The sequence below is a fragment of the Rhinopithecus roxellana genome, chromosome 4, assembly GCF_007565055.1.
Source record: "Rhinopithecus roxellana isolate Shanxi Qingling chromosome 4, ASM756505v1, whole genome shotgun sequence".
NCBI classification, from domain to species: Eukaryota; Metazoa; Chordata; class Mammalia; order Primates; family Cercopithecidae; genus Rhinopithecus; species Rhinopithecus roxellana.
In genome coordinates, this window is record NC_044552.1 from 70,991,033 (window position 1) to 71,018,425 (window position 27,393).

At 44.5% G+C, this 27,393-nt stretch overlaps 1 protein-coding gene across 9 annotated transcripts in view; it reads left to right on the forward strand.

Moving 5' to 3' along the window:
- The window catches only part of SYTL3 (synaptotagmin like 3), a 113,104-nt gene that overhangs the window by 73,211 nt on the left and 12,500 nt on the right, over positions 1-27,393 (forward strand). For all 9 annotated transcript variants that reach the window (XM_030928145.1, XM_030928144.1, XM_030928142.1 and 6 more), the window contains 2 exons: positions 20,669-20,847; positions 26,749-26,851. In XM_030928145.1, the coding sequence (XP_030784005.1) occupies positions 20,669-20,847; positions 26,749-26,851 (282 nt within the window). The remainder of the gene's footprint in view (positions 1-20,668; positions 20,848-26,748; positions 26,852-27,393) is intronic.

The window sequence follows — 27,393 nt, forward strand, 5'->3', positions numbered from 1 at the left end:
CAAAATACCACAGACTGGGTAATTTATAAACAATAGAAATTTATTTTTCATGGTCCTAGACACTGGGAAGTTCAAGATATCAAGGCATGGGCAGGACTGATGTCTGGTGGTCTGTGGCTCATAGATGGCTCCGTCTAAGTGTTTTCCTCACATGGTGAAAAGGATGAAAGGGAAAGAGGGTCCAGTGCTGTGTGCAGCCTCTTTTATAAAGGCCTGAATCCCATTCACTAGAGCCCTGTCCTCATGACTGAATCAGCTCCCAGAGGCCCCACCTCTTCATACTATCACATTGTCAATTACATTTCAACATGTGAATGCTTGGATCTTTCAAGTTGCCAGCTTAGCCCCTTTCCAAGTGTACTTTACTTTCATTTGTAAAACAAAAATTAAAATTAAAATATTTCAACATGTGAATTTTGGAGGGGACATAAACATTCAAATCATAGCAACAGTCATGGTTCTTTCACATCTTATATGACCTTAGACAATTGCAGAAACCCTCTCAACATTGGAATCCTCATCAGGGAAATGGACATTTGAGTTCTTTATTTTTTTTGAGGAGTCTCGCTTTGTTGCCCAGGCTGGAGTACAGGGGTGTGATCTTGGCTCACTGCAACCTCCACCTCCAAGGTTCAAGAGATTCTCCTGCCTCAGCCTCTCGAGTAGCTGGGATTACAGGGCCACGCCACCATGCCTGGCTAATTTTTGTATTTTTAGTAGAGATGTGGTTTCACCATGTTGACCAGGCTGGTCTCGAACTCCTGACCTCAGGTGCTCTGCTCACCTTGGTCTCCCGAAGTGCTGGGATTAAAGGCATGAGCCACCGCGCCCAGCCCTTCTTTTTTTTTTTCTTTTAAGACAGAGTCTTGCTTTGTCACCCATGCTGGAGGACAGTGATGCGATCATGGCTCACTGCAACCTTGACCTCCCAGGTCCAAGTGATCCTCCTTCCTCAGCCTCCCAAGTAGCTGGGACGACAGGCATGTCCCACCATGCCTGGCTAATTTATTTATTTTTTTGTAGAGTTGAGGTCTTGGCTTAAGCAATCCTCCCATCTCGGCCTCCCAAAGTGCTGGGATTACAGGCATGAGCCACCATGCCCAGTGGAGGGTTTTTTTTTTTTTTTTTTTTTGCTTCACTGCATTGCTTAGAAAATAAAAGAATGTGGCCAGGCACGGTGGCTCAAGCCTGTAATCCCAGCACTTTGGGAGGCCGAGACGGGCAGATCACAAGGTCAGGAGATCGAGACCATCCTGGCTAACACGGTGAAACCCCGTCTCTACTAAAAAATACAAAAAACTAGCCGGGCAAGGTGGCGGTGCCTGTAGTCCCAGCTACTCCGGAGGCTGAGGCAGGAGAATGGTGTAAACCCGGGAGGCGGAGCTTGCAGTGAGCTGAGATCCGGCCACTGCACTCCAGCCTGGGCGACAGAGCAAGACTCCATCTCAAAAAAAAAAAAAAAAGAAAAGAATGTGTGAATTCCATGGTGCAGTGCAGTGTTAAGAGCTCAGCCTCTAGAAACCAACTTCTTGGTGCAGGTTCCAGCTCTGTTAGTGGCAAGGAGTATGATGCAGAGCAAGTCCTTAATAATCCACGCCTCTGGGTGGCTGTGTTCTTATGGAAAATGGTGTTTGGCTAAGATAATTTTGCACTGCTCTCCTCATCTACTGAAATGTCCAGTGGGTCACTCAAAAGTTGTGGCAGGAGCGGGCCAGGCCATGCATTGAAGGGCAGCTGGCGATTCTGACTCTATCCACTACATGCTAGTAGCCCCCAACCTACACCTTCACCTGCTCCTATGGGAGGTTCTGTCCCCATCAAAACCACTGTTCTATACCCTCACTCAAAATACGGGGTTCAGTAATCCCATATCACCTGGGAGCTTGTCAGAAATGTCAACTCTTGGACCCTCCCACAGACCTACTGAGTCAGAATGTGTAACTTAACAGAGTCCAGGAGATTCGTATGCACAGTCAAGTTTGAGAAGCACTAACTGAGGCCTGGCCATGTCAAAGCTTGAGTAAAGGGAGTAACTTGTTAAGGAGTCTTGAACAGGTTAGGGCTGTGCTGTCCAATTTAGTAGCCATAAGTCACATGCAGCTACAGAGCACTTGAAATGTGGCTATTCCAAATTGAGATATTCTGTGAGTATGAAATATATGCTGGATTTTGAAGACTTCGATATAAAAAAAGAAAAATATTAATAATATACAGATAGATACATGTTGACATGGCAGTATTTGGAATATATAGGGTTAATAAAATAGATTTCTCTTTTTAAATGTGGCTGCCAGATAATTTTATTTTATTTATTTATTTATTTTTGAAATGGAGTCTTGCTCTGTTGCCCAGGCTGGAGTGCATTGGTGCGATCTCGGCTCACTGCAACCTTGCCTCCCAGGTTCGGGTGATTCTCCTGCCTCAGCCTCCCGAGTAGCTTGGACTACAGGCATGTGCCACCACACCCAGCTAATTTTTGTATTTTTAGTAGAGATGAGGTTTCACCATGTTGGCCAGCCTGGTCTCGAACTGACCTGAAGTGATTTGTCTGCCTCAGCCTCCCAAAGTGCTGGGATTATAGGCTTGAGCCACCATGCCCGGCCCCAGAGAATTTTTAAGTTGCAGATTTGGCTAACGTTATATTTCTATTGCACGGCCTTGATCTCGATATTATTGTTGTGCATTAAGTAGCACCAGACTAGGAGGTCTTTTCCAGGGTTCTTTGGAACAGTATCCAAAATGTCCCATGCCTCTGCCTCTGTACCCTTTCCTGGGAAGAAGGTTCATATTTTCATCCAGTTCTCAAACAGGTCTGTGAGTCCACACTGGTTCAGAGCCAGGATCAGGCTCTGAGGCACAAATACTTCCTCTCATGGGATGCTCCTGACTTCCTTGTGAGTGCAGCCACCTGCCCTGGGTCACACAGCTGGTGGTACCAGAGCCTGGACCCACGTTTCTGACTGCTGACGCCCTTTGTCTGTCTGGGTTGCAGTCACAAAGTGCCATAGACTGGGTGGCTTATAAACAACAGAAATGCATGTCTCACTGCTCTGGAGGCTGGGAAGTTCACGACCAAGGCACTGGCAGAATCCGTGTCTGATGGGGGCCCACTTTCCAGTTTATAGATAGCACCTCCTCACTGTGTCCTCCCTTGGGCCCATTTTATAAGGGCACTAATGCAGTTCATGAGGACCCCAGCCTCATGGCCTCATCACCTCCCAAGGTACCACCTCCTAATATCATTGCCCTGGGGTGGGGATTTCAACATGAATTTTGGGAAGACACAGGCATTCAGGCCACAGTGGCCCTGATCCTCTGCTTCTTGGATGCCCTTTTCATTTGAGAAACCAAAGCTGTGAGAAGTCTGCAGCGGTTTCTGAGAGCACAGACCCTCTGCAATTGTGCTGGAGGATGCTTCAGCACCTTTCTTCATGCCACGGTGGGGTTTATATTTGAGAAAGGCATCTTTCTGAACTACTGGCCTGAGTCAACCCTTCCCCAAGGGCAAGGTGGGTGAAGGCGGCTACAGACCCTTCTCTCCAGGGATTGAACCCCGCCATGGGTATGAGATGTGAGCTCAGCGGGGCCTCTGGGAGGCTTTTCCAAGACCTGCCTGAAGGTTTGCTCCTACCCTAGGTGACAGAGGACCCCACGGGATCCAGCCAGTTTGAACCTCTACAAGGTTGATGGGGGTTGGGACGTTGTAGAAAGTAAAACTTTTTTTTTTTTTTTTTTTTTGAGACGGAGTCTCTCTCTGTCACCCAGGCCAGAGTGCAGTGGCACAATCTCTGCTCACTGCGAGCTCCACCTCCTGGGTTCATGCCATTCTCCTGCCTCAGCCTCCCAAGTAGCTGGGACTATAGGCACCCACCACTATACCTGGCTAATTTTTTGTATTTTTAGTAGAGACGGGGTTTCACCGTGTAGCCAGGATGGTCTTGATCTCCTGACCTCGTGATCCACCCACCTTGGCCTCCCACAGTGCTGGGATTACAGGGGTGAGCTGCCATGTCCGGCCTCCCACAGTGCTGGGATTACTGGGGTGAGCCGCTGAACCCGGCCTCCCACAGTGCTGGGATTACAGGTGTAAGCCACCGTACCTGGCCAACGTTTTCTTTTTTAAGTTTCCTTTTTGTTAAAGGATAATAATTGTTAAAAATTATTTCTTTTAAAGACTAACTTTCTTCAAGCCTCCTTGCTTTGTGCTAATAACTCTTTGTTAAGCCCTATCCTATGTAGCTGTTAGGTATAAAGAAATAAGTACGTTCTATGTCCTTGTGCTAATAACTCGTTAAGCCCTATCCTATGTAGCTGTTAGATATAAAGGAATAAGTACGTTCTGTGTCCTTGTACTTTAACGAAGGTATCTGTGCTGAACATGCTCACAGGCACATACAGCTCACAGCCTATGCCCCTTCCTTATTTGAAAATATTACTTTCTAAGTCCTTTCACAAGCAACTTTCTCTTTCCTTTGGTCTCTATTGCCTATACCTATTTTTAAAAGGTTTAAATTATTAGCCAGTCAGGTTTTAGTTTAGATTGTAAGGTCTGGCTCCAGCCAGTGGAGACAAAACACAGTAGCAGGGACAAGCTGCCTAAAGGATAAAAATTGCTTCCCTCCATTGTTCAGGTGTGCTCTCCTCATTGTTCCATCTGCGAGGAGCACCCTTTCTACAGAAAGTAAAATTGCCTTGCTAAAAAAAACTTTTTGTCTAAATGCTAATTTTTCCTTATAGTATTTAGGAACAAGCATTCTGTTTCCTTTCTTTTTTTTTTTTTTTTTTTTTTTGTTGAGATGGAATCTTGCTCTGTCGCCCAGGCTGGAGTGCAGTGGCCGGATGGCAGCTCACTGCAAGCTCCGCCTCCCAGGTTCACGCCATTCTCCTGCCTTAGCTTCTCGAGTAGCTGGGACTATAGGCACCTGCCACCATGCCCAGCTAGTTTTTTGTGTGTGTTTTTTAGTAGAGATGGGGTTTCACCGTGTTAGCCAGGATGGTCTCAATCTCCTGACCTCGTGATCCGCCCGTCTCGGCCTCCCAAAGTGCTGGGATTACAGGCGTGAGCCACGGCGCCCGGCCCCAAAGTTTTCTAAAAGTAAAAGAAGAGCTGGGCGCGGTCACGAGGTCAGGAGATCGAGACCATCCTGGCTAACACGGTGAAACCCCTTCTCTACTAAAAATACAAAAAACTAGCCAGGCGAGGTGACGGTCGCCTGCAGTCCCAGCTACTCGGGAGGCTGAGGCAGGAGAATGGCGTGAACCTGGGAAGCGGAGCTTGCAGTGAGCCGAGATCGCGCCACTGCACTCCAGCCTGGGCGACAGAGCCAGACTTCGTCTCAAAAAAAAAAAAAAAAAAGGTAAAAGAAGAAAGAGAACTCAGGAATGCAAAGAGAAAGAAGGCAAGGTCAGTACTTTAAAGGAGAAGGTCAAAGCAAGTGCTGTAAAGGCTGTGGATGTAAACGTAAGAAAGAAAGAAAAAGGGGCCCTCTGGCCCAGGGTTAATGACTGGTGCAACTTGCGTCGGGCATCTGCCGAGCCTCTGGGCCAGTGGCGGCTCTGGGCCTGGACTGCGGCCACACGGATCCCACCCAGCCCAAGAGACTAAGTGTAAAGGAAAAAAGGAAAAAATGAAAAGAGAAATCGGAAATAAAAAGGAGAGACAGAAAGCGGCTCGGGGGCAGGGCCCATGCTGTTTCCTGGCGGGACCATTAAAATGGGAGAATTCGGGAAGGAGAGAGGAAACGGGATTACGAAAAAAAAGCGCAAATGAGAGAGAACTAGAGGGAGAAAATGAGTAAGAGAGAGGCTGAAAGAGACAGAGATCAGAGAAAGAGGGTGAGACTGAGGAGAGAAATAGTGTAAAAGAAAATCAGAAAGTTGAGGCATGTCAAAGATTGTAAAAGTCATAAAAAATGTTATTAAAAAATTTATTAATCACAGCATTTTGGGAGGCCAAGGCAGGCGGATCACGAGGTCAGGAGTTTGAGACCAACCTGGCCAACACAGTGAAACCGCGTCTCTACTAAAAGTACAAAAAACAGCCAGGCCTATAATCCCAGCTACTTGGGAGGCTGAGGCAGGAGAATGGCTTGAACCCGGGAGGCGGAAGTTGCAGTGAGCAGAGATCACACGATTGCACTCCAGCCTGGGTGACAGAACAAGACTCCATCTCAAAATAAATAAATAAATAAAAGTCTTTTAGCACAGGTATCACCCCTAGAATTTCCAGCACACCAGCACTGGCCTGGGGACCACGTCCTCATCAAAAATAAAAAGGAAAAAAAACTTAAGCCAGCCTAGGAAGGACCCTACCTTGTGCTGCTAACCACCAAGACTGCCTTTGCACAGCAAAAAAAGGATGGACACATCATACCCAAGTCAAAAAAGCATCATCACCTTCAGAATCATGGACCATTGTTCCAAGGTTAAGCCCTACCAAATTAAAGGTAAAAAAAGCTTTCTCTCTTTTTCTTTTCTTCCCTTTACTTCCCATCTTATTAACAGAACTACATCTTTTTTGTTGTTGTTGTTGAGACAGTGTCTCTCTCTGTCGCCCAGGCTGGAGTGCAATGGCACAATCTTGGCTCACTGCAAGCTCTCCCTTCCGGGTTCACGCCATTCTTCTGCCTCAGCCTCCCGAGTAGCTGGGACTACAGGCGCCCACCACCACGCCTAGCTAATTTTTGTATGTTTAGAAGAGATGGGGTTTCACTGTGTTAGCCAGGATGGTCTTGATCTCCTGACCTCGTGATCTGCCCGCCTTGGCCTCCCGAAGTGCTGACATTACAGGCGTGAGCCACCACGCCCAGGCAACATAACTAAATCTAACTCACCGCAAGTTATTACTTTTAATGCCTGTTTAATTATACGTTATAAAGATTTACATAACCAAAAACAGCTTACTACTTCAGAAAAATATCTCTGTCCCTCTTGGACTTCCTCAAATTAGGAAGACATAGTAAGTTCCTGTAAGAATGCTAGTAATCCAGAGAACAGTAGCTGTATTAGTAAAAATCAGATTCTTGTCCTTCTAAAACAAAATCTCTATGTTCTGCTTAGTCTGATGTCCTATAGAACACTAAAGTTTTAAAACAGACTGCTTCCACAGGTCTTTGTCAGTGCTTACATTCATATATCCATTTCTTTTTTTTTTTTTTTTTGAGACGGAGTCTCGCTCTCTCGCCCAGGCTGGAGTGCAGTGGCCGGATCTTGGCTCACTGCAAGCTCCGCCTCCTGGGTTTACGCCATTCTCCTGCCTCAGCCTCCCCAGTAGCTGGGACTATAGGCACCCGCCACCTCGCCCGGCTAGTTTTGTGTTTTTTTTTTTTTGTATTTTTTAGTAGAGACGGGGTTTCACCGGGTTAGCCAGGATGGTCTCGATCTCCTGACCTCGTGATCCGCCCGTCTCGTCCTCCCAAAGTGCTGGGATTACAGGCTTGAGCCACCGCGCCCAGCCCATATATCCATTTCACCAAAAGAATTACTCCTTCTAACTCTCAATCTCCTTCAACCTCTCCAACAATCACTCCTCCCAATCACAATGACAAGACCAAAATCTCTATAGTAAAAGTAAAAAACCTAAGGCAAATAATAGCAATGAAGACAAGGTATCAAAATGTAAATGCCTGGCTAAAATGGATTAAATATTTCATCCCTACTCTAAAAGCGACTGTTAATGCTTGTGCGCAAGGTAGGCCAGAGGCCCAGGTTGTCCCCTTTCCACCCAGATAGTCCTCTATTCGACAAGACTTAGACTGCATAGTAGCTCCTTTTCAAAATCCCACAGCCTAGGATAGTAAACTATGCCAGCCTCTGCTATTTCCTAAAGTGCAGCACCCTGCAGGTCAGCCCTCAAGGGCCATCCAGCCTCCATCGTCCAAGATCAGTTTTACCTCATGTCTGCAATGACAAAGGAAAAATGTGGCATACCTTAAAGACTTAACAGGATGCAGTAAGGTCAGGAACTCCAAGAGCTACCCCATCAATCCCCTTTATTCATCCCCAAGTGGATGTACGGTAGTATTGTAAAACACCTTTACTAGACACTCTGCCAAATAATTAAAGCAGCATTTATGATCTAGTTCAATTGCTATCCCTTTTACCCTGGCATTTCATCAACCAAAAAAAACTTTTTCTTTTAGAAACGTAAGCGAAACAGCGAAGCCAAAACTTTTTAAATGTTTAAAAAGTTTAAAAAGGGGGAAAAAAAACTATAAAATCAAGAGGAGGGAATTGTAGAAAGCAAAAATTTTCCTCTTCAGTTTCCCTTCTGGTAGTAATAATAATAAATGTTAAAAATAATTTCTTTTAAAGACTAACTTCCTTCAAGCCTCCTTGCTTTGCGCTAATGACTCTTTGTTAAGCCCTATCCTATGTAGCTGTTAGATATAAAGGAATAAGTATGTTCTGTGTCCTTGTACTTTAACGAAGATATTTGTGTTGAACATGCTCACAGGCACATACAGCTCACAGCCTATGCCCCTTCCTTATTTGGAAATATTACTTTTTTAAGTCCTTTCACAAGCAACTTTCTCTTTTCCTTTATTCTCTATTGCCTATACCTTTTTTTTTTTTTTTTTTGACAGTCTCGCTCTGTTGCCTAGGCTGGAGTGCAGTGGCACGATCTTGGCTCACTGCAAGCTCCGCCTCCCGGGTTCACGCCATTCTGCTGCCTCAGCCTCCTGAGTAGCTGGGACTACAGGCGCCCACCACCACGCCCAGCTAATTTTTTTGTATTTTCAGTAGAGATGGGGTTTTACCGTGTTAGCCAGGATGGTCTCAATCTGACCGCATGATCCGCCTGCCTCGGCCTCCTAAAGTGCTGGGATTACAAGCGTGAGCCACCGTGCCTGGCTGCCTATATCTATTTTAAAAAGTTTTAAGTTATTAGCCAGTCAGATTTCAATTTAAATTGTGAAGTCTGGCTCCAACCAGTGGAGACAAGACACAGTAGCAAGGCCAAGCTGTGTAAAGGATAAAAATTGCTTCCCTCCATTGTTCAGGTGTGTTCTCGCCATTGCTCCATCTGCAAGAAGCACCCTTTCTGCAAAAAGTAAAATTGCCTTGCTAAAAAAAACCTTTTTGTCTAAATGCTATAGTACCAAAAAAACAAGCATTCTGTTTCTAAATAAACATTTTACTTATAACGGGGTGGTGGGGTTGGGATGAGACTATGCCTTCATAGAGAGCCAGTGGGCCAGTTTCCACTAACTGCTCAGGGTCCTGCTAGATTGGACTCTAAGCTCCTTCAAGGGCCAGAATCACATCCTTGTAGCCCTAGAAACCAACACATAGCCAAGTACGTGGGCTTGGACCCACACCCTGACGGTCTGTGGGGTCCTGTGTGACCTGCCCACCACTCTGCCCTGACCTCACCAGCTCTCACCCTCCCCATCGCTCATTCCACTCAGCTGCAGGGCCACTCACTGTTGCTGGGACCCCCAGAAACATCCCACCTGCAGGCATTTCTGTACTCTTCCCTCTCCAGACATCACAAGTCATGCAGTCCCTTCCTTTAAGGCTTTGTTCCAAGCCACCTTCTCAGGGAGCTACCCCTGCCCCGCTCTCCCCACCTCCTCTATGTTAATCCATGTCCTCACCACCCTCGATGTGCTACAGAGTTGGCTCATCTGTTGGGTATTGTCTGTGTCACCTCTCTGATAGACTAATTCCCAAGAGCTGTGTCCAACACTTAAATGGCCTCAATAAATGTTTGTTGAGTGATTGGGTTAATCCTAATCATAGTTACCATTTATTAAAAGCCCAAGGCAGGTGCTTCACAGCTCAGTCATTCTCACAAAGATCTTTTATGGAAGGTGCTGTTGTCCCATTTCACAAACAAGGAACCTGAGATTCACAGAGGTTAATGCGACTTGCCAAGGTCCCAAGCTGACTATAGAACTCTGATTCAAACCAGGGGCCTGGGGAGTCCATACCGGGGAGTCCAGGCTTTTCGTAATATCCCACAGGCATATTGCACTCTTACACTGAGCAGTTTTCCTGACCCATGCTGCCTTGTTCAGCTTCACTCGGGGCCAATCCACACGTAGAAGCAGGGAACCAGGATGCTGGCCTAGGGAGAGGTGGGGTGAGCAAATCCATCTTAGTCCCTTTGCTGCTTAGGGACTTTTTGTTGGAAAACAGAAAAAAAAATTTTTTTTTTGAGACGGAGTCTCGCTGTGTCCCCCAGGCTGGAATGCAGTGGCGTGATCTCGGCTGACTGCAAGCTCCGCCTCCTGGTTTCTGGGTTCACGCCATTCTCCTGTCTCAGCCTCCCCAGTAGCTGGGACTACAGGTGCCTGCCACCACACCCGGCTAATTTTTTTGTATTTTCAGTAGAGACAGGGTTTCACCGTGTTAGCCAGGATGGTTTTGATCTCCTGACCTCATGATCCGATTGCCCACATCAGCCTCCCAAAGCGCTGGGATTACAGGCGTGAGCCACCACGCCCAGCCCCCCAAAATTGTTTTTAACAGCCCCGTCCGTGGCATATGAGATTATGTAATTCCCCATACACTCATCAACTTTGAGTATTAATCAGATTTTACACATACATACACGGATGTTAATTTTATAATTATTGTTTACCTATGCCTAACTAAATCATAGTGCAAATTCAGTAGGGCTCTCTATTCTCACTCATTTTCCTAAAGTTTTCTCTGATTTGTGCCCTTAAAATTTGTAATCATGAGATGTAATTATTATGCATTTAATCATAACCTGTTCCCTTTAGGCTGAAGCAGCATTTACTCGAGGAAGCTGAGCTCCCACCAAACCACTGCTTATCGCTTCTTGCCAAAGGTGTTGCCTTCCCTTCTGAGAACTATTTACATTCTCTGAGAAACAAAGATTGGAGCTAAAAAAACAACAAACAAACCGAAAGAAAAACCAGCTTATTAACATTCCACTTATTATAAAAGTATAAAACCAGATCTAGACAACAAACAGGAAAAATCGTTTAACCTCTCAAGTAGGCAAATCAGTGCAAAATTAAAGCAACCTGCTATTTTGGGACCACTTTAGCAAATTTTAAAAATAATAGAGCTCAGTGTTGGTAAGGTGTAAAGCAGCAGGCATTCTTACAAACTGTGGGGTGAGCAGTAACTGTTATGACTTTTCTAGAGGGCAATTAGCAATAGATATCAAAAGCCTTTACATGTTCTCTTTAATTGAACTTCAGTCACAGGAACTACTCTTTAAAAATTATCATGAATGTTGGCCAAAATGTGCATACATAGATGTCCCGGACATCATTGTTTATAATTGTTTTAATTTTGAAAAACTGTCAACAATCAAAATGTCAAGAGAACGTTAAATTATGGAGAATGTGTACACAGTATTATTCTAACTGTATAAATGTCAAAATCAGGTAAAACTAGACAGTAGATTGTTTGGGGGATATATTCATATATAATAAAATCATTCGCTGGACACGGGGCTTATGCCTGTAATCCTAGCACTTTGGGAGGCCAAGTCAGGCAGATCACCTGAGGTCAGGAGTTTGAGACCAGCCTGACCAACATGGTAAAACCTCGTGTCTACTGAAAATATAAACATTAGCCAGGCGTGGTGGCAGGTACCTGTAATCCCCCCTACTTGGGAGGCTGAGGCAGGAGAATTGCTTGAACCTGGGAAGTAGAGGTTGCAGTGAGCCGAGATTGCGCCATTGTACTCCAGCCTGGGTGATGAGAGCGAGACTCTGTCTCAAAAAAAAAAAAAAAGTAAAACCATCAAGAAAAGCGGGGATGATTAACAGACAATTTGAAATAGTGTTTCCTGGAGACAGGAATGAGAGGGGATTTGATAAGGGAGGAGGAGTTCTGGGGCGCTTCTGAAGTCCTGGCGATGTTATTTTTCTTAAGCTGAGTATGGGCCTGTGGATGTTAATTTTATAATTATTATTTATTCCTATGCATTATATGTACTCTTTTGTTATTATACATTTCATGGCAAAAAAGAAGAAAATATCAAATGATTTGCTTAGCTTACAAAGGGCATCCACATTTTGTGGCATTTTTAAAAGGCTGATAATCTGGCTAGGCATGGTGACTCAGCCTGTAATCCCAGCACTTTGGGAGGCCAAGGCGGGCGGATCACGAGGTCAGAAGATCGAGACCATTCTGGCTAACATGGTGAAACCCCGTCTCTACTAAAAATACAAAAAATTAGCCGGGCGTGATGGCGGGTGCCTGTAGTCCCAGCTACTCGGGAGGCTGAGGCAGGAGAATGGCGTGAACCTGGGAGGCAGAGCTTGCAATGAACGGAGATTGCACCACTGTACTCCAGCCTGGGCAACAGAGCGAGACTCTGTCTCAAAAAAAAAAAAAAGGTGATAACCACTAAGCTTACCAAATATAGGCATGGCTCTAAGTCTTTTTCCAACCTCACCACGACCCTATGAGATAGATCCCCATTTTACAGATGAGGAAACTGAGGCTCTGGAGGGTAAGATAATTGCTCAAGATCACATAGCCGCTAAGTGTCAGGGCCAGGCACTGGAAGACTGCTGGGTGTCCTCATCACTCACCATCTTAACCACTTTGCAGAAATGTTCTCAGTGTGTTCTTATCAGGATTTATTATTTTTAATTTAGCTGTGGCTTCAGTTGACTCTGAGTTTTCTGTCCTTGTAAAATAAAAGGGCATGAAACTTTGCTTGCAGTTACAGGAGATAAATTTGTGACCTTCAGAGAAAGTCGCTGGCAGAAGTCTCCCTGCCTGCCTTGAGTTTTTCCTCTGCTGTTGCCCAGATTGACTTTCTCTCAAACCCAGACTGCGCCAATGGCTTTAATAAAAGTCAGGCTGAGTTTTGGGTTGCTTTTCTGGGCCAGAATCTTTTGGTTGACTCCGTTTGCTGCATTCAGCTTGTAACCTGCTCAAAGGCTCTGTTCTGGCTCCAGAGAAAGCAGAACCAGGAGCCCTGCCAGGGCGATGGTGGTGGATCTATGAGTTATCTGGGAAGGAATGCACTTGATGGATGAACGTGCTCTGCTCTCCTTTCATTATGAGGGTGTATCCTCCCACTCCCTGCTCAGCAGACACAGTGGTTGAACTACTCAGAGACATGAGCATACCTTATGGCCCAAAGATTTAGGAGCCCAGGTCCACTTCCAGGTCTGCTTCTGATGTGTGATGCAATTTGGGGCATGGCTTAACCTGCCTTGACCTTGGTTTATCCACTTATAAAATGATGAGTAATCCTGGTTTCTTTATAATTCTGGGTGCCAACCTGGATGAGCCCAGCTGTGCACTTTCTTTCTACCTACACGCTGACAGCTGCACACCCAAGGAGCAAGGTTCATGGCAGGACAGCCCTAACCCCAGGACACTCACGCCTGCATGCTGGAGATTATTCTGCCCTGTTGTGTTCCCAAGTCCAACTGTGCCCAACACTGCCCAGCAATCCTGATGTCTTTGCATGATTAACACGGTTTTTTTGCTCTCCACAACAAATATTTCACACCTCCTCCAGTCTTTTCAAACCTGCTCTTCCTCCTCACTCTCAAGAAATCTCCCTTTTTACTCTACCAAGAAAGAAAAGAATTAGGTTGAAATTTCCCAATCCTCCTGATACCAAATTAACCAACTGCATTTGCACCCAAGTGACTCTCCTTTCCCCACCTGCAATAGAAGAAGCTGATGCCTTCAGCAATACTTGGGATCCTGCCCTCCCCTGCCTTCTGTGTTCCTTATTCTATCACTTATCCTTCCTCACATATGGATTCAGCCTCTACTTACCTGGACCCTTGAACACATTCCAGTCTCCTGTGATACAACACCTTCACTCAACCTTCCATTCCCCTCCCGCTACCATTTTTCTCTCCCCACCTCAGCTAATCTTTTTGTTTTGTTTTGTTTTGTTTTGTTTCAAGATAGAGTCTCCCTCAGCTGCCCAGGCTGGAGTACTGTGGTGCGATCCCAGCTTACTGCAACCTCCGCCTCCCAGGTTCAAGCGATTCTCCCACCTCAGCCTACCAAGTAGCTGGGATGACAGGTGTGTGTCACCATGCCCAGCTAATTTTTGTATTTTTAGTGGAGACAGGGTTTCACCATGTTGGCCAGACTGATCTCGAACTCCTGACCTCTAGTGATCCGCCCGCATTGGCCTCCCAAAGTGTTGGGATTACAGGCCTGAGCCACCACGCCCGGCCCCTTAGCTAAGCTTTTATTAGTTTTCTGCACTTGGCATTCCTGCCTTTCCCTTCCCACTCACACAGCCCTCCCTCTCTGGCTCCCCACCCCTTCACCCTGCAAAAGAACGCCCCTTCTCTTCCTGCCCTTCTGTGCATTCATATTTCAGCTGTGTCTCATCTAAATAGTACAGTCAGATGTTTTTAAAAATCCAGTCATTGACTTTTTTTGTAGTATGTAATCTGTTCTAGTTTATTGTAACTACTTTTTTCTCCTGCTCTGTGTTACTGTCTCTACCCCCTTCTTTTCATCATTCTTTTTGGATTAAACAAGTCTGGCTTCTATCATTTCTGGGGGGCAATAAAATGGTTAAATCTTACTGTTTATTCCACCATAGGTAATAGATCCTTTTTTTCTCTACCATTAAGATTTTCTCCTTGTCTTTGATTTTAAGCAATTTTATTATGATGTACCTATGTATAGTTTTTTAAAAAACATGTTTCCTCTTAAATCTGTGGTTTATTATCTCTTGTTAGTCTTTAGAAATTCTTAACCATTATCTCTTCAAATATACCTTCTGCCTCATTTTTCTCTAGATGAGAGTCTAAACATACACTTTTTCATTATGTCCTATCTCTCTCTCTCTCTCTCTCTCTCTCTCTCTCTCTCTCTCTCTCTCCCTCTCTCCCTCCCTCCCTCCCTCCCCCCTCCCCCCCTCCCTCCCCCGCTATCTTTCTGAGATGGGGGTCTCATTCTGTTGCCTAGGCTGGAATGCAGTGGCACAGCCCTAGCTCACTCCTTCCCAGAACTCTCAGGCTTAGCAGGAGCACCCACTCACTATGTTGTGCAGACTGGTCATGAACTCCTGGCCTCAAGCAATCCTCCCACTTTGGCCTCCCAAGGCACAGGGGTTTCAGGCATGAACCATGGTATTTGGCCCTGTATGTCTCTTATACTCTTTATTTTTCATTCATTTTATTCCCCTATGCTTCACTCCAAATATTTTCCATTGACCCATCTTCCAGTTTGCCAATCCTCCCTTCAGCTAAGTCTGATCTTATGTTACTTTAATTTGTGGAGTACTTCACTCAGTTGCCTTACTTTTTAGGCAACTTACTTTTTTTTGAGATGAAATCTCACTCTGTCACCCAGGCCGGAGGGCAGTGGTGTGATCTTGGCTCACTGCAACTTCTGCCTCCCAGGTTCAAGCAATTCTCCTGCCTCATCCTCCTGAGTAGCTGGGATTATAGGTGTGCACCATCACACCTGGCTAATTTTTGTATTTTTAGTAGATTCAATTTTCACCATGTTGCCCAGGCTGGTCTCAAACTCCTGACCTCAGATGATTTGCCTGCCTCAACCTCCCAAAGTGCTGGGGTTACAGGCGTGAGCCACCATGCCCAGCCAAGGCCTTAATTTCTATTTGATTTATTATTATAAATTCTAGTCCTCTGGAGAAATTTCTGTTTCATTCTTTATTATACATTCTAGTTCTCTGGAGAAATATATTCTTGTCATGTATTTTCTTGACCACATTAGTTACATTTATTTTACAGTTTATATCTTTCACTGTCAGTATCTGGATCACACATGAGACTATTTTTATTGTGCATTTTTTCCTCTTTGTTTTTGGTCACTTACTCTTGGATCTTAGACTTAGGATGACTAACCACCCCAGTTTACTCAGTACTCACCTGGTTTTAGCAGTTCAAGTCTCGAATCCCAGGAAATTCCTTGGTCCTAAGGAAACTGGGACACTTGGTTACTTGTTAGTCCTGGTATGCATGGCAATTTTCTCTTGAATGGTGGACATTGAGTATGAAAAACTGGGATAATTTGAGATTCAAAAATATTAGGTTGCTAGAAAAGTAATTGTGGTTGGACCATGAATTTTATATCATTATAACTAGGCTCAAACACATCTTTTTATTAATAAAAGTAGGATCCATTACAATTGACACATTTTTGCCAACAAGAAATAAGTTTGTTTATTCCTGTACCATAAAAATCTGTGCTTCGGGATTCAACGAACTCTTGGAAAGCATTTTCTGCATCCTTCTGGTTGTGTTTTCCCTGCACAAAGTTCTCAAGATGCTTGAAGAAGTGGTAATCTGTTGGTGAGAGGTCAGGTGAATATGGTGGGTGAGACAAAACTTTGTAGCCTGATTTGTTCAACTTTTGTTTTTGTTTTTTGTTTTGAGATGGAGTCTCGCTCTGTTGCCCAGGCTGGAGAGCAGTGGCACTATCTCAGTTCATGCAACTTCTGCCTCCTGGGTTCAAGTGATTCTCCTACCTCAGCCTCCCAAGTAGCTGGGATTACAGGTGTGCACCACCACGCTCAGCTAATTTTTGTATTTTTAGTAGAGACAGCGTTTCACCATGTTGGCCAGCTGGTCTTGAACTCCTGATCTCAGGTGATCCGCCTGCCTTGGCCTCCCAAAGTGCTGGGACTACAGGTGTGAGCCACCACGCCTGGACTTGTTCGACTTTTGAAGTGTTGGTTGTGTGACGTGCAGTAGGGCATTGTCGTGGAGAAGAATTGGGCCCCTTTTGTTGGTCAGTGCTGGCTGCAGGCATTGCAATTTTTGGTGCATCTCATCAATTTGTTGAATATACTTCTCAGATGTAATGGTTTCCCTGGGATTCAGAAAACTGTAGTGGATCAGACTGACAGCAGACCACCAAACAGCGATCATGACCTTTCTTTGATGCAAGTTTGGCTTTGGGAAGTGCTTCAGAGTTTCTTCTCAGTCCAGCCACTAACCTGGTCATTGCTGGTTGTCATATAAAATCTACTTTTTGTCAGACATCATAGTCTGATTGAGACATGGTTCACCGTTGCATAGAATAAGAGAAGACAACACTTCAAAATGACGATTTTTTTGATCTTCACTCAGCTCATGAGGCACCCGCTTATCGAGCTTTTTCACCTTTCCAATTTGCTTCCAATGCCGAACGATCGTAGAATGGTCAGCGTTGAGTTATTCAGCAACTTCTCGCTTAGTTAGTTGTAGGATCAGCTTCTATGATTGCTCTCAATTGGTTGTTGTCATCTTCCGATGGCTGCCACTACACTCCTCATCTTCAAGGTTCTTGTCTCCTTTGGAAAATTTCTTGAACCCCCACTGCACTGTATGTTGCTGAGCCAAATGCATTGTGGATATCACGGATTGTCTCCACTGCTTTACGACCCATTTTGAACTCGAATAAGAAAATTGCTCAAATCTGCTTTTTGTCTAACATCATTTCCATAGTCTAAAATAAACATAAACAGCAAATAACCCATTATTAGCAAATAAATAAATAAATAAAGTGAGAAATGCCCATTAAAATGATGTATGACATAACCACATTTATTTAAGAATATATTCCAATATCAAACGGCAAATTCCAACAATGTAAAAACCGCAATTATTTTTGCACTTGTATTATGCTTCATAGAGAATTTACTTTTGCTCTTAACACACAGAGTGGAGGCAAAGAATCTTTATCTAGTCTGGGGCTGAGCTAATTCAAAACTGGGTTTCCGTTGATGAAGACAGGTCCATTTCCAGGTGACTCTTCCTCCTAGTAAGAAAGTCTTTGGAGGATCCCAGCTGAAGGTCTAGATATTTACTAAGCCCCTTCCCTGTGATAAGCCTGAAGGCCAGTTTTTTCCTCTCTAGTAAGATGAAACTGCTGGAAGCTCTCCTTTTTTTTGAGATGGAGCCTCGCTATGTCACTCAAGCTGAAGTGCAGTAGTATGATCTCGGCTCACTGCAACCTCCGCCTCCTGGATGCAAGCGATTCTCTTGCCTCAGCCTCCTGAGTAGCTGGAACTACAGGCACGTGCTACCACGCCTGGCTAATTTTTTTTATTTTTAGTAGAGATGGGGTTTCACGGCATGAGCCAGGATGGTCTCGATCTGCTGACCTCCTGACCTCGCGATCTGCCCGCCTCAGCCTCCCAAAGTGCTAGGATTACAGGCATGAGCCACTGCGTCCAGCCAGTTGGAAGCATTCTTAAGCTTCTCAGCCCCTCAGCCACAGCTTCCAGTTCAGCAAACACCTTGAGGAAAAGGCAGCGTCTGGGGTACTCGTGGATTTGCCCTGTCTCTGGGACCTTGGCTCCTCAGGTTCCCCATGACTTTGTAGCCTTGAATGCTGATTTTGTCCCCCAGTCCCGTTAGACTGCTGAAAACTCTGCTCAGCTTCTGAGTCTCTTTGCCATTTTATTTAGATTGACATCTTGGCCGTCCAGCCCTTGGACGTGCAGCTGCAGTAATTCAATGTGTTCCTGATACAAGGAGAGTCAAGCAGGTCAGTAGAATAGAATCAAAAGTCCTGTGTTGCTTACACAGGGACCTATGCCTTAAAGTGAAAGGCAGCTCCGGATGTCAGGCTTACCTCCATGTGCTTCTCAACATCTTGGCTCCTTGCGTCCTGGTGGTCTTGGCAGCTCCACAATGTCTTGAAATAGTTTGGTTGTCTAATTCAGCTAATTGTTCTCAGCAGAAAAGTGTGTGTAACACCATTTAGTCTGACATAGCCTGAAGCTGAGTCCCATGACGAATGCTGTATTATTCATTAGCCTCTCCATTCATCCACCTGGTTCTTCTCTCAGGCCGCTCATACCTTTTGCCAAGCTCCTCTATCCATTCTCTTCTATCTCACACCCACTCACTCAATGCTGGCACACCAGTCCATGCCTTTTTTTTTTTTTTTTTTGGGTAGAGAGGGGGTTTTACCATGTTGGCCAGGCTGGTCTCAAACTCCCGACCTCAAGTGATCCACCTGCCTCTGCCTCCCAAAGTGCTGGGATTACAGGTGTGAGCCACTGTGCCCGGTGTATGCCTTTTTGAGTGTGTAAAAATTTTACATTGTTTTCCTTTTTAACAGTGGGATGGTGTTGGCAGGTGAGATTCTTCAGAGCCAGTGACTGGATGTGGTGAAGCTTGTTTTGTTCTTGGCATTCATCAGTTCAGGTTCCAGCCTGTCTGATGACTTGTTGGTATTGTTTTTTGTTTGTTTGTTTTGAAACGGGGCCTCATTCTGTTGCCCAGGCTGGAGTGCAGTGGTGCAACTTCAGCTCACTGCAACCTCCGCCTCCTGAGTTAAAGCAATTCTTATGCCTCAATGTCCCAAGTAGCTGGGATTACAGGTACATGCCACCTGCCTGGCTAATTTTTGTATTTTAGTGGAGACAGGGTTTCACCATGTTTGGCCAGGCTAGTCTCAAACTCCTGACCTCCAGTGATCTGCCCACTTTGTCCTCTCAAAGTGCTGGGATTACGATGGTGAGCCACCACACCCGGTCTCAATTGTTGGTTTTGTTTTAATTTTATCTTTCCCTCGTGGTTCTGACTTTCTGCCCTCAGGCTTGTTTCTTTTTTTTTTTTTTTTTTTTTTGAGACGGAGTCTCGCTCTGTCACCCAGGTTGGAGTGCAGTGGCGCAATCTCTGCTGCAAGCTCTGCCTCCCGGGTTCATGCCATTCTCCTGTCTCAGCCTCCCAAGTAGCTGGGACTGCAGGCGCCCGCCACCACACCTGGCTAAATTTTTTTTTTGTATTTTTAGTAGAGACGGGGTTTCACCATATTAGTCAGGATGATCTTGATCTCCTTACCTCATGATCCACCTACCTCCGCCTCCCAAAGTGCTGGGATTACAGGCGTGAGCCACCGCACCCGGCACTTCCAGGCTTGTTTCTTAGTTCCTTTTCAGGATGTTTTATAGCGTGGAGGAGCTAGTTGGGAATTCGAAGTATAAATCAGTTAGGCTTCTCTTCCTATAAAGACAGCACAGAGATTGGTAATGCAAATGTTGGCAAGTATTTTAGCACGTTTAATAATGATGAGGTGGCTTATTGTATCTTTTAGGCCCAGGAATTTTGTGCTAATTAAAGCATTCATTAGCCTCTCCTTATCTACATTGTATAAGCTTGGAGTACCCTAGATTGTGATGATAGTTTTATTTTTCATTTTAGGTAACCAGAAAAATTTAAATACAATTTACTGTCACCTTGGGTAGACACTTTACTTGCTTTCTTCTATTTATTCCTCACCGTAGCCCTATGAGATCAGTATGGTTTTTTCCAGTTAAACTTTGCCACAGCTAATGAGTGGCAGCACAGGCATTTGAGTCCAGGTCTATCTGATTCCCAGTCGCAGCCACTTAGCCCCAGACTGTGCTGCTTTCCGCATAGCTGTCCTGCCACGGATTTTATCTTGGCCTCCTGAGAGTGATCTTGCAGAATTGCATAGGAGCTAGTCCATTTCTCCCCAAGCAATTTGTATTAAAGAATGAGATTGTGTAACCTTTATTGCTAGGCAAAAACTATATCCAGGCAAGAGAGGGCCTTCTGAGGATTCTCTGTCTTCTTGGGATAGAACATGTGGCAACTTACTTTGCCTAAGTACAAGCTGGTGCATTATTAACTTAATGTGAGTCAGGATACATGCTCTGTATGAGGTTTTATTTATGTGCTGTCTTGAAACCAGAACATCAGAAAAATGAATTAACTGTGAAGTAACTTATTATATCTGTTATTCTTGATTTCAGGGAAGTTTAATTAGCATTGATAGCACCTGTACAGAGATGGGCAATTTTGACAATGCTAATGTCACTGGAGAAATAGAATTTGCCATTCGTTATTGCTTCAAAACCCATTCTTTAGAAATATGCATCAAGGCCTGTAAGAACCTTGCCTATGGAGAAGAAAAGAAGAAAAAGTGCAATCCGTAAGTTTTTTTTTTTTTTTAAGTTTAACATAAGACATACTGATTCTAAAATTTATATGAAAAAGTAAAAGTCTAAGAATAACCAAGATAATTATTAAAAAAAACAAAAATGAGAAGGCTTACTTCAAGAATTATTATAAAGCTGTAGCAATGCAAACAATGTATTATTGATACAAGGATAGAACAAGTCAGGATAATAGAATCAAAAGTCCAGATACAGACCTTAGTGTATATGAAAACTTACATGATCAAGGAGTGTCTTTGTCCATTTTGGCTGCTATGACAGAATACCATAGACCAAGTGGCTTATAAACAAGACAGATATATATCTCACAGTTCTGGAGGCTGGGAAGTCTAAGATCAAGGTGCTGGTAGATTTGGTATCTAGTGAGGGCCCCCTTTCTGGTTCTTAGATGGCTGTTTTCTTGTGTCCCCACATGGTAGAAGGGACAAGGCAGCTCTCTGGGGCCTCTTTTATGAGGGCACTAATCTCATTCATGAGGGCTGCACCCTCATGACCTAATCACCTCCCAGACACTCTACCTCCTAATACCATCACACTGTAGGTTAGGCTTCAACTATGAATTGGTGAGCGGGGTGGTCATAAACATTCAGTTGAGGAGCTATTACAGATGGGTGGGGAAAAGTGGACCTCAATAAGTGATGTTTGAAAAGTTGGCTTTCCACACAGGAAATACAAAATTTAAATCTTGACTCACACAATCCATAAAGAGATTTAAAATGTTATTCTCACTAATAGATATGAAAAGGTGTAGCACCATTATTATTATTATTATTATTACTTTTTTTTTTGAGACAAAGTCTTGCTCTGTCGCCCAGGCTGGAGTGCAGTGGCGTGATCTCGGCTCACTGCAACCTCCACCTCCCAGGTTCAAGTGATTCTCCTGCCTCAGCCGCCTGAGCAGCTGGGACTACAGGCACGCACGACCATGCCCAGCTAAGTTTTGTATTTTTAGTAGAGATGGGATTTCACCATATTGGCCAGGCTGGTCTCAAACTCCTGACCTCATGATCCACCCACCTTGACCTCCCAAAGTGCTGGGATTACAAGTGTGAGCCACCGCACCTGGCCAGCACCATTATTTTAATGTGCATTTCGCTTATTACTGACAAAGATGAGCAACTTGTTTTTTTTTTTTAAAAAAAAAAATAGAGACAGGGTCTCACTATGTTGCTCAACCTGATCTTGAACTCTTGGGCTCAAGCAGTTTTCCCGCCTCAGCCTCCCCAAATGCTGAGATTACAGGTGCGAGCCCAGCCTTTTGAGCCACTTCTTATATATACATTTGCCAGTTAGGTTTATTTCATTTTATTTTATTTGAGACGGAGTCTTGCTCTGTTGCCCAGGCTAGAGTGCAGTGGCATGATCTTGGCTCACTGCAACCTCCACCTCCTGGGTTCAAGCAATTCTCCTGCCTCAGTCTCCTGAGTAGCTGGGACTACAGGGGTGGAGTGCAGTGGCGCGATCACGGCTCACTGCAGGCTCAAGTGATCTCCCTGCCTCAGCCTCCTGAGTAGCTGGAAGGCACATGCCTGTAGTCCCAGCTATGTAGGAGGCTAAATTTGTAACTTTTTTTTTTCCAGCTAGATTTTTAAACTTATAGAGACAGGGTTTTGTTCTGTTGCCAACGCTGGTCTCAAACTCCTGGGCTCAAGCCATCCTTACACCTCAGCCTCCCAAAGCTCTGGGATTACAACCATGAGCCACTACACCTGGCCTCCCATTTTTCTGTTGGATTGTTTATTGTTTTATTTATTTACCAGAGGTTTTTTGTTAAACCTAATTTAAATAGGTTTAAAAATTATTTGTTAGTTATATGTATTGCATATATTTTATCCCAGCTGTAACTTATTTTCTAACTTGTTTATTATGACTTTTCTTGTGGAAAGTTTAATGTTAAATTTATCAAGCTTTTCCTTTAAACTGTCTGCTTTTTGTGTCTGTAGAAGAATTCCTATGGCACCCAAGAGTTTAAATACGTTCTCTGTTTTCTTCTAATCATTTTTTTTTTCACAGTTAAATTTGTTCACATTACAACTGGAATTGATTTTCTAAATATAGTTTAAGGCAGGGGCCTCATTTTTGCCTTTCTTTTTTCTTACATGGGGAACTTTGGGCATATTGTTTTAATTACCACCTAAAGAGTGATGATGGGAAAAGAAATCAATTGTTGATTTAATCAAACCCTCCACTGCTCTGAAATTTTTAGTAGCTCTTTAGTACCAGACAAATTAAGTACACATTTCTATAGCACTTATGGTTCCTTCATAACAGAATCTCTCCTTTTGTTCTAGTGTTAGCTGTTATTATTACTCTTCCTGTACCGTCTACCTCAGGAAAACTGGAATAGTCTTTCTCCCAAAAGTATTTTGTGACTTTTAAATTTCAAAATTTGAGGGATGCAGTTAAAGCAGTGCTTATATTTAAAAGAAAAAAGGTTTAAAATGAATTATTTAAACCTCCACCTTAAAATGCTAGAAAAAGGCTGGGTGCTGTGGCTCACAACTATAATCCCAGCACTCTGGGAGGCCAAGGCGGGTGGATCACCTGAGGTCAGGAGTTTGAGACAAGCCTGGACAACATAGTGAAACCCTGTCTCTACTAAAAATACAAAAATTAGCTGGGTGTGGTGGTGCACGCCTATAATCCCAGCTACTAGGGAGGCTGAGGCAGGAGAATCCCTTGAACCAGGGAGGTAGACGTTGCAGTGAGCTGAGATTGCGTCATTGCACTCCAACCTAGGCAACAAGAGCAAAACTCTGCCTCAAAAAAAAAGAAAAAGAAAAAAAGAGAGAGAGAATACTCAAATACCAGTATAGGAATGAAAGAAGAGACAACATGACAGCACTTGCAGACATTAAAGTATAATAAGGGGGCCAGGCATGGGGCCTCATGACTGCAATCCCAGCACTTTGGGAAGCCGAGGCAGGTGGATCACCTGAGGGTCAGGAGTTCAAGACCAGCCTGGCCAACATGGTGAAACCCCGTCTCTACTAAAAATACAGAAAAAATTATCCAGGCATGGTGGCGTGTGCCTGTAATCCCAGCCACACAGGAGGCTGAGGCAGGAAAATTCTTTGAACCCAGGAGGCAGAGGTTGCAGTGAGCCAAGATCATGTCACTGCACTCCAGCCTGGGTGACAGAGTGAGACTCCCTCTCATTTAAAATAATAATAATAAATAAAAATTAGCCAGGCGTGGTGGCACATGCCTGTGTCCCAGCTACTCGGGAGGCTGAGGTGGGAGAATCACCTCAGCCCGGGAGGTGGAGGTTGCAGTGAGCTGAGATTGTGCCACTGCACTCCAGCCTGGGCAACCAAGTGAGACTCTGTCTGGAAAAAAAAAAAAAAAAAGAAAAGAAAAAAAGTGTAATAAGGGAATATTATGTAAAACTTTGTGCTAATAAATTTAACAACTTAGATGAAATGAAAATCTTCTTCTTTTTTTTTTTTTTTTTTTTTTTTTTTAGAAACGAGGTCACACTATGTTGCCCAGGCTGGTCTCAAACTCCTGAGCTCAACTGGTCCTACTGCCTCAGCCTCCCAAGTAGCTGGGATCACAGGTGCACACCACCATGCCCAGCCAATTTTTAAAAATTTTTAATAGCGATGAGGTCCCACTATGTTGCCCAGGCTGGTCTCAAATTCCTGGGCTCATGAAATCCTCACACCTCGGCCTTCCAAAATGCTGGGATTACAGGCGTGAGCCACCACACCTGGCTGAAATCGACACATTCTCAAGAGACACAAATTGCCAAAACTGACATGAAATGAAATAGAAAACCTGCATAACCCTGTATCTGTTAAAGAGATTGAATTGGTAATTTGGCATTATCTAGAAGAGTTGAAGGGGCATATACCCTATCACTTCTGGTTATATGCCAAGAGAAATACTTGCACATGTGCACCATGAGCAGAGCAAAAAACTAGGACATAAGACAAATATTCATCAACAGGACAAATGACTTGTGTATTCATTCAATGGAGTGATATGTAGGATTAGAGATGAATGAGCGGTGGTTATAGCAACATAGATAAATCCCAAACATAATATTGAGTGAATAAAAGCAAGTTACAGAAGAATGTGTACAGAATGATCCCATTTATATGAAAGTTCAAAAACAGGGAAAACTAAGCAGTACGTTATTTAAGGAGACACATCAAAATGGCGAAACCATAAAGAAAACCAATGGGGTGATAAATATAAAATCCAATATGGTTATTACCTGGTTACGGGCAGGATTATGATACGGAAGTCATTGGTTATGTTCTGTTTCCTAAGCTGGGGGGTGGGTACATGGGTATGCACTTTATTATAATGCTTCCAACCCTATAGGTTTATATATTCTGTTTTACATATATGAGATTGCATGAATGTGTACTGCTCAATAACTTAGGAGTAAATGAACTGTGGAGAATTCGAGACGGAGTTTTGAGGGATTTTTTGTTTTGTTTTGTTTTGTTTGATACAGAGTCTTGCTTTGCGCCTAGGCTGCAATGCAGTGACATCATCATGGCTCACTTCAGCCTTGACCTCCTGGGCTCAGGTGATCCTCCAACTTCAGGCGTCGAGTAGCTGGGGCTACACATGCACACCACCACACCCAGTTGACTTTAAAATTTTTCGTGGCAATGAGTTCTCCATATGTATTGCCCAGGCTGGTCTCAAATTTCTGGCTTATGGAATCCTCCCTGAGCTACCATGCCTGGCCAGTTTTTGGGGTGTTTTTTGTTGTTGTTGTTGTTGTTGTTGCGTTTTTGAGATGGAATCTCCCTTTATCGCCCAGGCTGGAGGGCAGTGGTGAGATCCTGGCTCACTGCAACCTCCATCTCCCAGGTGCAAGCGATTCTCCTGCCTCAGTCTCCTGAGTAGCTGGGATTACAAGTGCATGCCAGCACGCCTGGCTAATTTTTGTATTTTTAGTACAGACAGGGTTTCACCATGTTGGCCAGGCTGGTCTCAAACTCCTGACCACAGGTGATCCGCCCGCCTTAGCCTCCCAAAGCACAGGGATTATAGGTGTGAGCTTCCGCACCCGGCCTCCTGGCCAATTTCAAGTATTTTTACAAAAAGTTTAACCGAGGGGGAAAAAGAGGCCCATGACTGGGGCTAAAGAAGGGCACAGATAGAGGGAGGCTCACTGTGATTTTTTACTTTGGAAAGTGGAGCCTGTTCCTAGCCTGTGGAGAGGGGGCTTGGACTGCTGCTGGTGGGGGGAGGGGGAGGTGGTCATTGCCATCACTGGGGCTGCCAGAGGAGCCATGAAGGGCAGCGTAGGGGCCTGTTTGGAGGGGTCAGCCTAGAACAGGACAGGAATGTCTTCCTCTCCGCCTGGATTTCAGGAGCTGGGTGAGTGCAGATGGAGCCACCTGTCATGCTGCGTGCGACCTCTAGACTCAGCAGAATCCCACTTCTCAGCGGTTGGGAGGAGCAGAGTCTTTGAGGCCCCTGCAAGGAAACAGCACAGTGCGAGGCTTATGTTTTTTCTACTTCCACTTTTTTTTCTTTTGCAGGTGGTGGGTGGTAGAAGGGACGGGAATCCAGCTCATGGCCTTGACGTCCAGGCAGACAAGAGAATCTCTGTTTCCATGGTCTTCGCCAAATGGAGTAGGACCTGAGGAAGGCAGGATGAGCTTCACACCCCCAGGAATATTCCAGAGGGTTATGTAATCAGCATTTGACCATAGACTGCGTGAATCAGAAGCTGCCCACCCAGCACTAACATTGCTCACTATTAGGTTATTAAGTCCTTTCTATCAAAAATTCCAGCAGGAAACCTGGTAAAGAAAATGCTGATGCATGGGTTCTGCTGCCCCCAAACTCTTTATCCACCCTTTTCCCTGAGTTCTCACTCTGTCTCCACTGTGCTTGGCCCCTAGGTATGTGAAGACCTACCTTCTGCCTGATAGATCCTCCCAGGGGAAGCGCAAGACTGGAGTCCAAAGGAACACGGTGGACCCGACCTTTCAGGAGACCTTGAAGGTACTTGCTAGACAGATGTTCCTGTGCGGAGTCCTCCCCAGCCCCAGTGGGGTGCCCGGGGCAGAGTCCAGTGGATGGTGCTTTCAAACTCTTGACTCAGTTAGATATAATGCAGACACTTATATGTTTCTTTGTGGCTCTGTCAATCAGTGTTAAGTTGGTAGAAAATAAATGTCAGCCTTTGTACAGGAAAAGTGCAGAGTCTGCCAGACTCAGGAATGGCTTTTGATTAATGATTTCCGAGAAGATAGTGAAAAAGAACCTGGCTGCCTCTTTGTCTCGGGCTAACACTGGAGCACAGGATAATTTTAAAAATTAGTTTGTCTTTGTGAATATTTCTATCAAAGAGGTGCTCCCAAACAGAGTGCCCTGAAAATTAAACTCCTGAGTTACTGTCTTCGTAAAAGTGCCCCTTTATTGTATTTCTGACAAACTCAGATTTCTTCTAATTTTATTTTATTTTTTAATGTATCCTTTTATGAAAAATCTTACAAAGGAATTGTTTGGGTTTTCACTTTCTATGATACTAGGAAATGTGATTG